At 38.8% G+C, this 18,271-nt stretch overlaps 1 protein-coding gene across 1 annotated transcript in view; it reads right to left on the bottom strand.

Moving 5' to 3' along the window:
- The window catches only part of THSD4 (thrombospondin type 1 domain containing 4), a 306,588-nt gene that overhangs the window by 12,079 nt on the left and 276,238 nt on the right, over positions 1-18,271 (bottom strand). Inside the window, exons 11-14 of the mRNA XM_074880649.1 lie at positions 16,670-16,799; positions 14,753-14,957; positions 12,091-12,264; positions 2,408-2,581 (exon numbers count right to left, since the gene is read on the bottom strand). Of these exons, the coding sequence (XP_074736750.1) occupies positions 2,408-2,581; positions 12,091-12,264; positions 14,753-14,957; positions 16,670-16,799 (683 nt within the window). The remainder of the gene's footprint in view (positions 1-2,407; positions 2,582-12,090; positions 12,265-14,752; positions 14,958-16,669; positions 16,800-18,271) is intronic.

Genomic DNA, 18,271 nt, shown 5'->3' with positions numbered 1-18,271 from the left:
ATTCCAACAACATATCGGTTTTTACGTTGTGTTAAAGGACTATGATTTTCAAAGGCTTTTTCTAGCCTAAACCAATCATATGTTATTAAAAGTAGGGATTTTGTTTATATTTTGGGTGGAATTTATGATCCCTTTATCAGATACTGACAAAAACCTTAAGCTGAATGAAGAACCTTGAAATGAACGCACCCAGATAAATTCTACAGGAAATAATGTAACTGCACTTTCTTTAACACTGAACATCTCTGTCACTACTCTCTTTTAATGGTTCCTCCAAAAGACAGTATCTTTAACATTCAGCCTTAGCTCCACCAACTCTCCCTCCTGCTCTAGTCTATCGACTCCCTGCTTTCATTCTGGAAGTCAGGATTTGGCTGGTTGTAGATATTGTCAGACGCTTCTTTCAGACAACATACAGGAAAGACTTTGTACCATTGGTATGCATCAAACAATTCAATCTCATGCAAAGGAAGAAGGTGAATTAGCTTAAAAGAACAGGAAATTGTAAAGGATGGAAACTTGTTTATTCAGGACAGAATAGGGAGAGTTAGGGTGATCTTATTGAACGCTTTTCTCTGTGGTAGCAAGAATGGATATAAAGTTCCTATTCACCTGCATGGTGTTATGTAAGTAACAAGGCACCTCTCCTCGCTGGCTCCTCTATCACTTGGAGAAGGAAGTTATCATCAACACATTCCAGGAACCTCCTGGATTGCTTACGCCCTGCAGTGTTGTCCCTCCAACAGATACCAGGGTGGTTGAAGTGCCCCACGAGGACCAGGGCTTGTGAACCTGAGGCTGCACCTGTCTGTCTATAGAGGGCCTTGTCTGCTCAGTCTTCCTGGTCGGGTGGCCTGCAGCAGACTCCCACTATAACGTCTCCTGTCCCTGCCTTCCCTTTAATCCTGACCCATAAGCTCTCGGTCAGCTCCTCACCCATGCCCAGGGAGGGCTCCAGGCACTCCAGCTGGTCATTGACATAGAAGGCGACCCCCCCCACCTCATCTCCCCTGCCTGTCTTTCCTAAAGAGCCTGTACCCTTCCATTCCAGCACTCCAGTCTCAGGAGCCATCCCACCACATCTCCGTGATGCCAGTAAGATCGTAGCCCCACAGGCATGCACACGTCTCTAACTCTTGTTTATTCCCTCTCCTACATGCATTTGCACAGAGGCATTTAAGCTGGGTCTCCAAAGAAGCTGACTTACTGGCTCGAGTGGCTGGAATTCCTCTGTGCTGCTCTTCACGTGCTCTCCTGCTGACCTGTGACCCCTGTCCAGGCTCTGGGCATCTATTGCTGGCGCTGGCATCAAGCTGGTAGGAGTGGGATGGATTGAGGTTCCCCTCCCTCGGCAACTTTAGTGTAAAGCCCTCTCCACCAGCTTGGCAAGCCTGTGACCGAAGATACTCTTCCGCTTCTCTGACAGACGGAGCCCATCAGCCCCCAGTAGGCCAAGTTTCACAAAGTGAGTCCCATGGTCTAAGTAGCCAAACCCCTGGCTGTGGCACCAGTCCTGTAACCAACTGTTGATTCGCCAGACGCAACCAGTCCTTTCAAACCCCTTCCCTTTGACTGCATTAGCATAGTAGTAGCCCTGTAATCTCCATCTCAGTCATACCGGTTTAATTTCCAACTCCTTATCACCTGGAAGGATCTTGGAATCTGAAATGCAGGGAGTTAACAACACAGCCAAGAGACTTTTCCCTACCAACTCGATGAAGTGCGGGTACCAGCAATCTGAAAGGCTCTCTAGACTATATGAGAGCCTACGCAAAGGAACATAAAGGTCTGGACATCAGCTGACAGCTTCTGAAATGCCTTTGTTCCTGACAGCAAAAATGTTTATTTAGAATGAGAAGGACTATTGAGATGTGGATCAAGGGAAGAATTTACCTGAGGAAAGAGCATCAGGATACAGACCACTAACCAAATTTTGTTCTTTTTATGAATTTCAGCACAACAATACTGAAGCTAACTTTTGGGTTTAGCCATTGTGTTTTGTCTTATTTATCTTTTGGAAATTCCCACCCCCCACCCCCTCCAGGTATGCATGATCACAAAGGCTCTACTTTAAAACGTGCAAATCTGTTGCTTTAGCTTTCACCTGAATATGCTAAACACTTTTCTGTTATCTTTCATTTTACAAATATACTGGGTCAGTAGATGAGAAATAAAAATGAAGGTACAGAGAAAGAGAAGAACAAAATCTTATTTTCATCAAAGTAAAAAAAAAGCAGATGCTGAAAAGTATTGAACATCAACTCAGCAAAATACAGAAAAAAAATATCCAAATATTCCACAGAGATGTAGAAATACCTTATGGCTCACATCTTCATTGCTCAAAAAAACATTTTTTAAATTAAAATACCATCAGAAAACAAATACATATGTTAGATATAGAACTTACCTGTGTCCAGGCCCCAGCAAACCACTCCACTTTACCAGCACAGGGTCCATTATTACAGGGAGTTGTTTCAGAGGGTCTGTTGTTGCCACAGCCTTCCAGGGGCAAACTGCTGACGTGGTTCGTCATACAAACCACTGAACGCGTACGGACTCCGTCACCACATTCTGCAGAACACTGGGCAGCAAAAGACAGAACATGTTCACTAGTCTGTCCTCCAGACCACACAATGAAATGAGAAGCAACAATCATGAAAAGTAAATGAATTTATGTAAAGTCAATTATTTTCACTTGCAATTCAGCTGTAGCAAATTATCTTACAGTTTCATACTTTTGAATACACTGCAAGTAGTTCCTGTCCTTTGCAGTCACAAATGAAAGAAGTCAAAGGATTAGGGAAGAAATAAATCTATTTTTTATAGCTTTTTATTAGCTTTCTTACTTTTCCTTCCTTCTTCCTGTCTGTAAATTCTTTCAGTTTTCATTTCATTCATCCTTTTGCATACCAATTAATAATCTGAGGAGGCATAATTTCAATAAGCAGCTTTTCAGACAGCAGTCATATTTCAGCCTTTGAATCGTTCTATGAGTTTCTCCTCTGATGATTCAAACTGTCAGCCAGGTGAACTTTTACACTGGTTAAAAGGACAAGGCTAGGAAGACTCTGAGGGCTGTAGCATTGGTAGTAAAATGACTGCATAGCACATCCTGGAACTTTTCCATATAACGAGTTGACAGAGTATGAGAGCACAATAAAGTAGAAAAATATAACATTTTTTGACAGGTGGTTTAAAAAGATTCAGGTAAATCCTCAGCAAATAACTGTAACTATCACTAATTATTGCCCAACCTGTTTCAATTGTAAATTGCTAATTAGTTTTAGCAGAAGAGATGGCTGTAGAAGTTTATGTAAATTCAATGTTGCTTTCTAATGATATGACTTCCCAGTAACTAACATTCACCTTTCTCAACTTTTCACTGCTAAATTCTGAAAGCTCTTAACAAATAGTGATACGCAGATTCTTATGTCACATATTTGGAGACAGTATGCATGTCATCCATAAATCACGCGGGATAAATTCCATTTATGCCCTTACAGTTTGGTCATTCATCTACTTCAGTGGGAAAGTCTCCAATATTCCACTGTTCTGGGCAGCATCAAACTATTGACATCTAAAAACCAGAAACATGCTAAGGAAATAATCAGTTCTTGTGTTAGACTTTTTTTGTTGCTTAATTCTTTGTTAATTTTCCCCTTCTTTCTTTTTCTTTTAAAATGCATTTGGCATTTCATTCTAGACCATTAAAATAAAGAAAAAACCACATGCAGCTTGCTGAAAGATAGGTATATAATTGAATTTAAACAATTACATTACACATGCAAAGAAAACCATAAATAACTATGGAGTATATAGGAGAAAAAGATGCATTTGATTGACATGTCAGATTTTCTTTTTAACATACAATGTAATTAGTTAGCACAAACTGTGTATTACTTCCACAATGAACAGTACATTCCTTGTGAATGAATGTAACTCTGTATCGGAACATTTTTTTAGATTTTATTGAATAAAACTAAGAATGATTCTAAGAACTGTTAATGAGACAGAGTTGACCACTAGCTTGATTTTGCTCCCATCAGTAATAATGTAAGGGATCACATCCAGTAGTTCAACTACAGAACAGCAGATGCCACGATAGCACCACTATAAATAACAGGATTAACCAAATACAGTCATTCATTCTCAAGAGAGAGACCAATGACTGAATGTACAGTTGGTTGCAAACTACTCTTTACTCACTCGCACTGAAGAATACTGGTTATTTGTGTGAAATGTAGTCATGCTATGCTTAGTCCACAGACACAGTATAGAAAAACATTTTTCCTATCAGCAAGTTGGTTTCTTTCACAAGATGTTCAAACAGAAGGGCAAAGTTTTACTGAAATGGAATCCCTAGAAAACTAAAAAAGTTTCAACTTTTTACAAGTCCTTTTTTTAACAAACAAAATACAATTTTGGAATAGCTAGCAATTCATAATTTAGAGATGCTTATGTACTCCACAGGAAGAGGAAAAAATTGCTCATAGTTTGGAATGGTTTCTTCCTCCATCTGCAAGACTGAATAATTAAGCTTCTCTTAAATGATGCCTGTAAGTAACATAATGAACCTTTTTTTGTTGGTGCACAACAAAATTTTCCACTTTCACACAGAGATGTAAAATACACTTACCTCCTCAGCAAACAAGATTTGATGGCTAAGGTCTTTTCAAAGTAAACTGGCAAAATCTTGAAAATACAAGAATGATGTAAATTGTGCTAGTAGTGAACGTTTTCCTGTTTATGTAAACTAAAACTAAACTAAACCCATTTCAAACAGTCCACTCCTAGGTAAACTGACTGTTTAACTGAGCCCCATAAATTGGTTACCTTTCAAACCCACTGTACAGAAATAAATTTTGTGGCTGTTCATATTTTATCCTCGGCAAGTATGTTCAATTACATTATGCATAGAGAACTATGCACGTACTCTGCAAATACTTTTCTTATTCCTAACTAATTTTCATTTGACAATCTAATTTGCTTTTCTGCCTTGCAAACCAGAGCTGGGAACAAGTTTAGTCTATAAAGTCATCCAAAAAATCTCCATAGTCTTATGTTTTAAATGATTATGCATGAACTAGGCTTACATATCAAATAACAAAGGAAATACCAAATGGGAAGGTATAGGGTTGTCCCACCCTCTGCTGCAAGATTTTACTACAGATTAACTACTCTCAAAGGATTTACAAAGCAAACTTAAACCTGAATGTTTCTGCGTTAAGTATTTGGTTTTTCATGTTTTCTTCTTCCTTTCAGTAAAAATCTTCCATGTGAAAGCCATGACTTCCAAAACCCAAGGCAGGGAGTAGGGAGTGTTTGGATAATGAATCCTCTCCCTTTGGTTTTCACAACTGACACACCCACTACTTTCAGTTTTGTGCCATTGATTTGTTGTATTAATACATAGTAACTGCCATAACCGAATATTGTGTGACATGAGGAACTTTCACAAGCTGCAACTTCTCTGTTCTGGTCCTATTATTAAAAATATATTGTTTCACTGTCTTGTTTTAATTGGCAGAAATTCCTCAGAAACCTTAGTCTGTGGAACACCCTCCCTAGTTTTAAGGAGTCTGCCATTTCTCCTCTTCCTGAGGTCCTTCCGTCATGAGTTCAGTTTCAGAAGCTTTCCATTCCCATTAAAAACTAAAAATAAAAAACCACCCCTAATCCAGTGGTCTGATAGTTGTCAGAAAACAACTGTAACCATAGTCCAGGAAAATAAGGCTAGTTCCTGCAAAACTACAAGTGGAGGCCTGAATTTTTGTCACAGCCACAGGACGTGGTAGAGCAAAAAACCCTTTAACATTGCCAGTTCCCTTTCACTAATGTGCCAGCCCTCCTCATTACCCTCAACTGGGGCAACAGACCACAAGAAAGAGGCAGCAGGAGATCTACCAAAACTCAAGAGTCCTTTCACTCTGGTCTCAGCATCATTGCTAGCCTTAATTAAATTTTCAAATAACAACCAATTGAGTTCCAGTAAAATGTCCCCATTTGTGCGGGATTTCTGTCTACCACATGTTAACCTTCATCATCTCAATTATTCCCCACAAGATAGCAAAGTTTTTCATGAATCATCCTCCTGATGTTACACTACTGAAAAAAATAGAAATGAAGATCTATGTTTGAAATATGTTTATAAAACTCCTTAGCATTATTGGACCTACTCTGAAAAATCCCTTTCAGAAGGGATTTTAGAAGGATTATGTAACCTTTGTTTTCCCAATAATAAACTAAGAATTGTATTTCAGAAGCTCACTTCTGTTTCAGTTCCAAGACTGGGGGCAGATTTTCAAAGGACATAAAACTGTTGAGAGAAGCCTTGACTTCTTAAAAAAAAAAAAAAAAGTTAAAAAAAAAGGAGGGTGGTAGTTACAAATATCCTTATGTATTGCCAAAATACTTTCTGATATCTGGATTTAAATGACTTTCCTTCAGAGTGCATCTATACAGTAGGTGCTGTGTCAGAACTCAAACACGATCACACCATCCCTGTATTTAGTCTAGCAGATCCATGGTATCCTTCCAAGGTAACAAAGTTTTGAAATATGGTCTTAGAATTTTTGGACACTTCAGCTGGATCATGACTGCTTCTACATTCACACTGTTACTTTCTTTATATGTAGTTGATAATACTCTCGGTACATATTACTAATGCTCTCTGAAATGAATAATGATAGGGAACAGACTTCTTCACTACTCCGGCTCATACAATAAGTATCACTTGCCTTGAGAGCTGTAAGGACTTCTCAGGGCCCGACTGCACCACTATGCCTTACTGGCCCTGACTTACTCACCTGGGGCCTCCACCCACACCCCTGCCCATGGCCCAGGGTCTGCACTTAACCTCAGCCCTGGTCCATCGGTCCCTGCCTGAGCTCTATCAGAGATGTGCCTGTCCCCAACCACAGCCTGGGTACGGGTCTCAGTGATCCCTCACCCTTGGACTCACTTCCCAGCTTGACCTTGACCCTGCCTCATTACCATGGAGCTGCCCTGGGATCACTGGGCTGGGTCTGACCCTGGTTACTGTCACTGGACCTGAGCTGTGGATTTGTTTCTCAGTTTGATCTTGGATCTGCCTCATCACCATGATCTTGCCTGCTAATCTGGACTCTCATTTGCCCCTGTCTGCCACCTATAAGCCTGCCCTGCTGACCTAACTGGGATACTGTGGGCCCTAGCTAGCAAGGCTCCTCCCTGCCATGAAGGATTTTATATGCTGATTTTCATCTAAAGCAGCTGAACTGTGGCAAAGAGAGATCAGCTCTAGAGAAGAAAACAGAAATCTCTGTAGGTCTTGGCCACCCTTCTATCAATGTCTTCTTCAAAACTCTCCTGGCTCTGTTTCATTGCAAATTATGAAGTGAGTTACATATTTCTACACGAAGAATGCAAAACTTCTATTTCCATATGATTCTCACATGAAATCAATGGAAAGGGGTATTTTATCTTCTTTTCATTTTATACTGAAAACAAATACACAGTGATAATCAAAAAATAACAAAATGCCTGCACAAGCTGCAAGGTGGTCTCTTTTCCTTTGTTTTTTTTCAGGATCCAGGAGACCTATCCCGATTTAAATAAAAAACAGTGGAAGAAGAGTGTGAACTACAATATTCATTGATAGTTCCACATCTGACTGGTCAACAAACCCACCTGTACCTGTTAGGTAATGCTTTAGGATTGTGAGGAATAAAGCATTGATTTTTACGAAGCTTACTGCAGTTCTCTAATGTAAGATATCACAGAAGCATTGCTGTTACTCCTTTTAATGAAGAGTGAAATCCAGAGCATGTGTTTGATCTGTTTTGATTTTGTTCCCTGATGTGCAGCATTTTTTCCTTCTTCCCAAGATTTTATTTTGGCCTCAGAATCTCATTAGCATCTAAGAATTGTTTGTATTTTGGCTTCTTTTCTAAGTATGCTCTAAACATAAAATGAGAAACAAATGAACAGAGGAGATGGCAATGAGGAATAAACAAAAACACAAGAAGGGAATGCTCCAGTTAGTTGGAAGGAAACACTGGTGAGTCTCCCGTTGCTGTAAATCAGGAGAATGCAGTTTCCCGCTTCTGACCCATAGGAGAAGTAAACTTTCCAGCAATTAGAGCTGTCAAAGAATCAGTCATGTGAAATGTTTGTAAGAATCTCATCTGCTCCCATCAATCCAATTTTGTTGCTAAGTTCAGTAAGGTTCTCCAGCTTTACTCTACTGATTAATGGATGCAGTTTGGTGGAACTCTGCCATTTTAATGCAGTATGACATCTTAAAAGAATTATGAGACAGGAAGCCATCTTTCTACAAATGCACGTAAAAATATCACAAAAGTTTGTCCAGACTCTATAATCAAAAGGGGTTAAAGATCATGTAGAAGACAAAGCCATGAAACTTAAGTTGATTCTCTTATTTATACTCAGGATAGAGCAATAAATGTAAAGACAGGCACATACAAAGTAAGATGAGTCTCACTTTGCTGCTAGAGACTTTTACCCTATAATCTCTCCCATTGAAATGTGTAAAAATTTCTGTTTCTTTCAAGATTGAGTCTGGGGGATATCAGAATATGGTCTGATCTACTTCACAGACAAATAACGGAGCATATACTTTTCAGAAAGTAAGTGTTTGTTTCTTAAGGATGAATTGTTTTCCTTCCTTCCTTCCTTTACATGTTCCACCAGTGTGCACATGGTAGCCATACAGCTCATAAGCTTTGCAGGTAAAGTATTTGTGTTACATACATACAATCAACACTGATACCTGTTTATCAAAATAAATCAAGAACTGTATTGTTTTAGCAACATGGAGGATTTTTTAATTACTTAGGATTAATTGTATGTATAAAGAATCAGTCTCTGCAGAAACTGAATCCAGAAAGGTCAATGCCATGGGGGAAACAGGTGGGCCATAAAATACATAAATATATTTTTTGGGAAAAAAAGATGGGAGAACATGGTGAGAAGGCAGCCAAGTGTTATTTACAGAGGAAAGCTACATACAGCCCACCCTGGGAAGGAGACACAACTCCTACACACAAGTCTGTATGTACCCTGCAGGCTTTTAAGTGCACGTATGTTGTGTTGCGGAAGTTACATTTATGGAAATTTAATGATATAATCTTGCAATTCAGAACCACAGAAATTATTAATGAAAATGAAGAAAACTAGCATGATTTTTCATCAATTAAAACTTCGCAAGGTTTCAGTAAAATAAGAAACCCCAAAATCTTTCCACCAATCCTAGATTCCGTCCTTTTCTTAAAACTCAGACGTGACCATTCATCTCTTTCTCTCCCCGTGTTAAAGAATACCCTTGTCAAATTCTGCACAAACATATATCACAGTTATCAAATCCTGAAATTTAACATCTGTTGGCAGCAAAGACAATTCGAATGTTTATGTTACTGTGCTTTTTCTTGATGTTTCGCTAATTAACCAAGGCTATATTGTAATGTCCCATGCATCACATAAATCCGGACATGGAAGTTTGATATATCCCTTGCTGAAAGAGAAAGTATGTGCCTAACCAATCTCTGACAGGCCTCTGGAAATCTCTACTTGCTGCATGTGCAGCAGTACACATTAAGTGTTTGCAAAATGGGTTCAGAAAAGTACAGGCCAGGTCCTTTCTTATGGCTGTAACCAAGTTTGAACTCAACCATTTCAAAGTTCCACCGTTCTCAAAAGTTATGATAAGTTCTTTTACCTCTTATTTCTAGCCACGGCTGAAATGTCAAAATACAATGGGAAAGACTGTTCTGTGGTATTTCCAGCTGGGACTTGAAGTAGGCATGTAATAAATCTCACAAAGAAGGTCTGTTCTTGTGAGATTTCCACCACAGTTTTGCAGACTCAAGAGGTTTGAACAAGCTTTCTTTAAGCATTTGAACTTTTGGCTGCTTATCTGAACCATTTGTGGCTGCCCATCGCTGATCTATGCTTATTGCTGAAGTGTGGCTTGGCTTAAAGTACTTTTAAAAGAATTGTTTGGGGAAATTACACATGCAAAGTCCATACACCTGGGAGTGCCCATTTCCATTCCATGACAGAATTATCCTCTTGTCTTTCAATAGAAACACACTCCTCTACAAAGAGAGAGAGATTTCTGATCATAAAAAACCACACTTGAAAGGCACAGTAAGAAAGCTAATGGCCAAAGGCCTGACTTTGCAGAGCTATTAACTACTATTCCACTGGCTTCCACTGGAATTACTGTCACCAAATTCCTCTGAACATCCAAAGTTGCAAGGTATGTCTGAACCTTAGAAGATTCTCCACGTTCTAGCCTGAATCTACTTTTCTCCTGAAATAAGCTGTTCCTTCCATTCTCTTTGTGAATCAAACTCCAAACCCACTGCTGGCAGAAGTGATGGTGAACAATGCCAACTACAGTAGCAAGCATTTGGAAGAAATTAATTTGTACACTTATATAAGCTGAGAAGGTAACAAAATACATTCTTTACTTTCTGACCCTAAAATGTCTGTGGTAAGAAAAACTCCAACATTTTCCACATTACCTGCTTCACTTTTATGTCTCATTTAATACATATAAATAAGCATAACAACATTCTACAGGCATAACCTTCAGCTACAAAAACTACTTTTAATTCTGCAGAGGACAAAATATCAATATAGAATAATGAAGAAAACATTGATTCTAGAGCCTTCATTGGAATGTATGTGCTTTATGTGGTGGAACTGCACTAGCTGATAGTGGCTGGGCCAACTTTTTCAAGAAAGATGTCTTTAAGGATAGAATGCATTTCTCTCTCTTACTTGTAAAATACAACTTTAATAGCACTGTATAAAGAACATCTACAAGCTAAAAAAAAAAAAAAAAGGCACTGCCATTCCCCCTACAATAAAAACTTTGCCATCTGCACTAATACCTGGTAACTTTCTGTCCATGCTATGCGAAAGCATGCACTGAGTGAATAACAACGGGAAAAAAAAGTTCAAATGACAACAACAAAGACTGATTGTGTATAATTTTTTTTTTCTTTGTAAAATCTGTTTGAGTTGTCTGGTGGCTGAAAATTTGGCAGGCCTTTAATTGTAGCAACAGTCTGATCAGCCTTTTTAAAATTATGTGACATACTAGGTCCCTGTCCTACTTGTGAAGTTCCTCCTCCTTCTCTGCATCTAAAACATGGGGAAAATCTTCTGAGTGTCCAAACTAATGTATAACCTATGAGCCAGACATTCCCAGCTTTCAGAGATACTACCACAAAATGATCTAATTAATGAATCTGTTAAGTTATGAATGTAATCTTACAGTTTCAACAATAAATTATATCATTTGCCTGCCAAAACAACCAGTCAAAGAAAAGGGAGAGGCAATCAGGATTTTACAGACTGAAGGCTCAACTTGTCTACAGATGAAATTGATACGCAAGCATCCACAAGAGGGACCAAAATACCAGGCTTTTCTTAGCCCATGTTTGTAAGCCTTTTAACAAAAGCATATAAATATCACTACTTAACAACAGCTCGGAGCCCAATCATGAAACAAGGTAAATCACCACTGGTTTTATTGTTTTCATGTGGAGAATCTCACTCATTGTAATAAAAAAATACATCCATGTTCACAAAGTACAAAAGTGTGAATCAACCTTGCCTGAGTTTATGAAGTTGTTCCCCTCTTTTCAGAGTTATAGGATAATTGTTTTATGGCTTGAACTTAGACCCAGACATCAGGCCTCAAACCTCCATCCCTTAAAAAAACAGTAGGGAAACTTTTAGAGTCTGAATCTTAAGCCACAGGGCTAAGCAAGGCAGAATAATAAATCTCAGCACACTCAATATTTTGGGACATTCAAACACAGAGAAAATTCTAAATCCAGATGTTTGGCCATGTACCCACACACTTGCCCTTTCTATGCATTCTTGTATCTAACACAAACTCAGGATGCCCTTGAGATCATTATTTTTTTGTTTGTTCTTGCCTGTTTAACAGATCGAGGATAAACATGGAAAATAAGATCGCTCCTTTTATGGCTGTACCAATGTGTATTTTTTAATTCTGATGCACTTGAGGTATTTTAGAAGATTTGGCAGCACAAAGATAATGAGAAGCCTTACTCTGTCGCTCCACTCTGTAAGGAACCAGCTCTTAGCACAGGGACCCATGTCACAGTTCTCAATATCATTTGGCCGCAGCTTCATGTTGCATTCTTCATCATCAACAATGTCTCCAAGGTTGCTGACACATTTCACATCTCGGGTCCTCTGCCCCACTCCACAAGGCACTGAACACTGTAACAAAAGGGAGGTTGAATCAGGACTCTGTGCAAGAACTGCAGTGGTTTATCAGGGAGCTGGGAACGTACAGTTCATTCATTCCTGCTAAGACATCCACAGAAGCTACAGAACTCTAGATTGCTAGGAACAGGCAACAAAAACACATTAATAGTTTTAAATCAAATTCTCAGTCTGTAGTATCCTGCAGTATACTATGCAGATACATTTGGAAAACAAAATTAAACCCTATCTCCAACAGGCCATGCTACACCTTATCCAAATGAACTGCTGGTATTTTTATAGCAGGCTGACATATTCTGCATAATTTTGATCCTGACCTATAAGCAGATATGAAGCAAGAAAAATGCAAACAAACACAACTTCTGAATCCCTCTTACAAGTAAAGGCCGCCTTCTCCTGCTCTCTTTTCTTTAAGCTCAGAGAACGCTGCCTGATGATGTGAAGCAAGAGGGGAACATAATTTTCCGCTGTGTACGCATGAAATGTTTTGATGAGTCCTATAAACACTCTAGAATTAAAGGGGAAAATCTCTGGGAATTTGAAGATTAAAGATAATATGCAGTATCTGCACACAAGGGTACCTAGCAGAGCTTCCAAGGGCAGCCTCATTGGGGTTTTTTTGCTTTCAAATGCTTAATCATGTCTACTATATTTACACATCAAAGTTATTTATTATATAAAATATATTCCCTACAGCAAGATACCTCGCAGACTTCATCTTCAGACTGTAGCTATTTATTCAACTGTTCACTCTAGAACACTGGTCAAAACCCAGGCTAGATGTGTGAGGTCATTAAATAGCAAAATACTAATAAAAACAAATACCCCATTCCTTAGGTCATAAAGGGGGTGATTTGTCCAGAGTTACTCTCAAAGTCTAGTCTGCTGACCCAAACTTAAAATTGCCACAAAGCCATTTTTTTCTAATCAGATTTAGATCACAGTTTTTGACATTTGTATGTCAGAAAAAATAGTAAGCACATTAAAATCTTAAGACGGGCTTACTTTTAAGGTCACAGACCTGTCTCCAAAGTGACAACCTAACTGTACTTCAGTAAGCACAAACACAAATAAACGTTCTACTGAAACCAGTTTGCAAACTCAATTGCTCCTTTCTTTATGATGGATCTTCCTCATGCCAAGAACTTTAATTTTACTTCCAAGAGGAAATTAATCACAGAATTTTATTGAAATTATGCTTATATTCAACCAGCTACAATTTCTAAAGCATTTGTTTAGCTTGATTCACCATATGCAGTAAACCTCTAAAGGCTCTGTACACTGAAATACTTCTCAAAATGCAACCACACAAAACCAGCCCCCCTTTCTGATCATCAACACAATAAAATAATCAAAACTTTACCTTTAATATCTATTTTACTGTCCTTTAATTCCAGATGGATTTTCATTCATCATGAATAACGAATTAACCAACCAACGTATCTTTGCGTTTGTCTGTCTAGGTATTTCTAATTTTTTTATCCAGAATATATCAACATATCACAGATACTTCATGATTAGGAAGTTAACAATGCCACCATCAGGCTCAGAAATGCAGCAGCTGAGGGAGCTAACTCACATAGGCTTTACCATGGGGGAAGACCCACTATAAAGCCACACGAAGCCTGCTGCAAGACTCTTTAGCCTACTGTGACTGTGAGGATGGGGAGCTGTACTGCTACTGCCACTGTGTGCTGCGACATGTATTCCAGCACAGGCTGGGGGAATTAGCAAGGAAGCACTTCAGTAGAAAGGAAAAAGAAGGTTTAGGTTCAGAGTTTAAGCTGGAATTTTTCATGGTCTATTGACCCACATAATTCAGCAACTCTAAATTTTTTTTTCTTTGTCTCATGGCTAACTGGAAGAGATTTGTTCATCACTACACCTAATACACCAGGGTATTTCCTCTTTCACGCAATGGCCATGGAAGTATCTAGGATGGTTGCCAGATTGGCCAAACCTTTTGTCAGCAACACAGAAATTAAAGCTGACAACTACTGTCCACATTTATTTGAAAGTCCTGGCATAGCCCCATCCACCTACAGTAACAGCAATTACTGACTCTATCCTTAATACATACATAAGGTTGAATAACTCCTGGAATTAAACTCTACATGCTATGAGAAAAAGCAGTGTTTGCCATCACAGGCAAACCTGTCAGGACTCTCCCAACTCTGCTTCATATAGTAGTTAAAGAAAAGCATTGCTCAGAAAGCTTGTGTACTTCTGTACACACACATCTGTGTGGTTTGGACTATTCAATCACTCTTTTTCAGATTCTTTCTGGTTACGAACAGTAAACTTTAATGGTCATAACTGAGCAGGGTTTTCTTGAACTAAGATTCACCTATTTCCAAGGCTTTGCACATTCCTCTTCCCTGTTTTAAACAAAAGCAAATTTCATGTTTGATTAGTGATACCTGGAAGAAAATTCTTATTATTTTCTGAGGTTTTATGTTCCACGTTAATCAATCATACTTACTGAAGTCCACTCTGTCCTAATCTGCCATTCACTGCAGATCTTCAGCTGGCAAGTGCTGGTTGTCTCTGGTTTCTCCAGGTGATGACAGCGGTACTGCTGAACTGTCAAGGTACGATTGGCATACATTTGCCGGCATAAGATCTGTCGATGCTGCATACCAAGGCCGCATGTTTTGCTGCACTCAGACCACTCCCCTATATCCCAGCTAAAGATAAAAAAGAGGACATATTTTTTCAGGAAAGATTTACCTAATACTAATCTTAACAGAACTCAAATTACATGATTCTGATGCTGGAACAGAACTTTATAAAATACCCCTGCATGCATAACTTAATCCTTTATGAAGACAATGTTATATACTTTTAACCAATCTACCTGTAATGCCTGATAGTAATAAGCATGTGTAGAGATTGCACAATTCATGGTTTCAAGACATATTACAAACATTAATTAAGCCAGTAATAGATGTGGTTTTAAAAGTATCTATCTATCTATAATATATATTATTGCTCTAATGGCACTTTCCAAAAATTTAAGAAGTGTTGCATAAAATTTTTCTGCAGCAAAGGCCCTAAAAAAGGACAATACCACAAAAACCCCACATAATACACCCAGGCATTCATTCATCAGTAAAAATGAAATAGCAAATGATAAGCAATGAATAAATACATTTAATTTTAGAGATTAAAAAAATTCCTAGATACATTCTTCCCATTCCAAGATTTCACTGTATTTATTTAACCACGTTTGTATAAACGTGTCATTTTCCCCTTTCAGTTTTCATTTCAAGCATGAGGACATACACAAATCAGGGAAATATCTGAACTGTTCACACATTTTATTTCAGAACTCTTGTGGAGAGCAAGTGAAATCTCTGTATTATTTTTAATAAATATTTATATATCTTTGTTTATATTATTGCTATTATCCTGTGTAAACAAATGAAGCTGAATTAATATGAGTTGTTAGAAAGAAAAAGGTGAGAAAAATGCTTAGTGAGAGAAGACCTCTCCAAGTAAATTGCTTCAGAAGTTCCTGTGTATGTAATACGCACTAGGAAATCATTTGTCAGGCATGTAACACTGTGACAGCCCTTACTCCACTAGAAACTTCGTGGGATAAGGAGTGGCCACTTGCTGCTCAGAAGAGAACTGAAGAATGTAACCACAAGAGAGATGGAAAATACAGCTGCTGACCTGAAATAAAGTTGCTACAATGGCAACTGGCTTTAAGTCTTTTCTCTTCTTGGTATATACCCTAGATTAATTGACTTTTGTTTTTTTTTCATTATTTAAAAGAATCTCCTTAGTCAATTTTAAGTCACAGTCTCCTGATGGCAAGTGTCTTTTCAGAAGGAAATCAAACTGAGCTGGTTGTATTAGCGTGCTGGAAACAAGGACTACCACTTCAGAATTCAGTCTTCAAGTTGAAGAACTACTGAATTCCAGAAAAGAGAGGTGATGTTTATGAGGGGGCTGTTGCGAGCACTATCAGCCTCATCTTTAAATATGATACCATGGAATGAACAGGTGGGTACTACAGCACACTGATCCAATGTGGAGTGATGTAACCTAGAGCCTCTCCTTTAGACAGGTATATGCAGAAGTCTGTCACTTGAAAAGAATGTACACAGAGAGACAACGTATAGTGTGCACGCCTGAACAGTCACACCAATTTTGAGAAATTAAGACACTCACTTGTTGCCAACTTCCCTTTTGTCTTCTCTGAATGCTATTGCTCCCTGTGAAGGGGGAGAAGACCACCAGCAACTAAGGAAAAAATATCCACTACACTTTATGACACAAGTGCATAGTACTCAGAAGTTCAAACTAGTCTCCTGCTTAGACTAGCCTCTTTCACATGCAAAACCTCAGTGACATTGGCTTATTTCACTTGATTTAAATTGTAGTATCTTACAAAGCTGGACATGGGAAGAGGTTGCAGGCCTCCTCTTCTGGAATAGGTTTGGTGCTGCTGTCACAGTAACTCTCGGATACCTCCTCATGAGTGATTCTGTTGACACAGTGGAAAACTGGGTACTGTGACCCTGAAATAAAGAAGAAAATTAGGCAATGCATTGCAAAAGACTCTGAAGTCATAGCAGTCATAACATAACCCAACACTGATGCAGAAAGGAAAAGCGTAACTTAACAACAGGAAATATAGACTAAGATTTTATCCAAATTTTCCAAATGTGAGAGCTAAATGATATACTGTTTACTTTGTAGTATTAAGTGAAGTCCTTAGTATATAGAAAGTACAGCATGGCATTTTAGGAAAGGCTGAGAAAACATGCTCCTTGGTCTGCATGAGATCTTTATAGTGCAAAGAGTATAAACATTAAGTATTCAGGCAATTTAAAAAAAATGCAGCCAAGCAGACACTGTAACACGGGCTTGAGAGGAGAAAAAATTTAGCAGTCATTTTGCTGTGCTTGTGGAAAGAGACTGAGCCTCCCTACTCCAGTTACGTGGTGAGTAAACACATGAGAATATTATCCACCTTACCTGGTTTTTGAAAAGATTCATAAGATAAGGCTTACAGGTCAAACATTACTGTAGACTAGAGACTCACTAAAAATTACTACTCTCTGCATTTAATGCTCCGTCTTTAAATAATTTTCATGATAGAGCAGAAAGACAGAACTCGGTATTACTACTGCAAATTGACTACCAAAATGATGAGAAAGAGCATGCCTACTTGTATTTGGTAAGTGAAAAATGGGAGTAAATTAACAAGTTTCCTGACACAGGTGATCAAAGAGCCAACCAGGAAAAGTGCTGTGCTAGGCCTGATACATAAAATCAAGGAAAAAAAAGTCAGGGATGTGAAAACCAGGGGCAGCTTTGGCTGTAGTGACCATGAAATGGTAGAGTTCAGGATTCCAAGAGGAGGGAGCAGGGCAAAAAGCAGGACCACAACCCTGAATTTCAGAAGAGCAGACTCAAACCGCTTCAGAGATCTGCTTGGAAGAATCCCATGGGATGAAGCCCTGGAGAGAAGATGGGTCCAGGAGAGTTGGTTGATATTCAAAGACCACCTCCTCCAAGCTCAACAAAGGTCAGCCTCAAAAAGTAGGAAATCAAGCATAGGTGGCAGGAGGCCTATGTGGATAAGCAAGGAGCTCCTAACTAAACTTAGACATAAAAAGGAAGCACAAGAGGTGTAAGCAGGGGCAGCTGATCCCAGAGGAGTACTGAGATGCTGTCTGACTGTGCAGGGTTGGGGTTTGGAAGGGCAAAGCCCATCGAGAGTTGAATCTGGCAAGGGATATGAAAGGCAACTCTACAAGTACATAAACAGCAAAAGGAAGACTAGGAAAAATTTTCCTTTTAGTTCTTTTTAGGAAGTAGTACAAAAATCTGCTGATTTTCTCTCTGCCACGTTTATACCACGTAAGTGGCAGCAACCCCTCCTCCCACTGTGGTACAGCAATGGCACAGGACACCGCTATGGTAACAGGAGCCATTTGGTTACAAGAGAAACAGGGATCAGCCAAAGAGAAGTGGTCAAGGTAGA

Source organism: Strix uralensis, chromosome 11 (genome assembly GCF_047716275.1).
Source record: "Strix uralensis isolate ZFMK-TIS-50842 chromosome 11, bStrUra1, whole genome shotgun sequence".
Classification (NCBI taxonomy): domain Eukaryota; kingdom Metazoa; phylum Chordata; class Aves; order Strigiformes; family Strigidae; genus Strix; species Strix uralensis.
The sequence above is the reverse complement of the archived record's forward strand: the minus strand, read 5'-3'. Positions and strand labels throughout refer to the sequence as shown.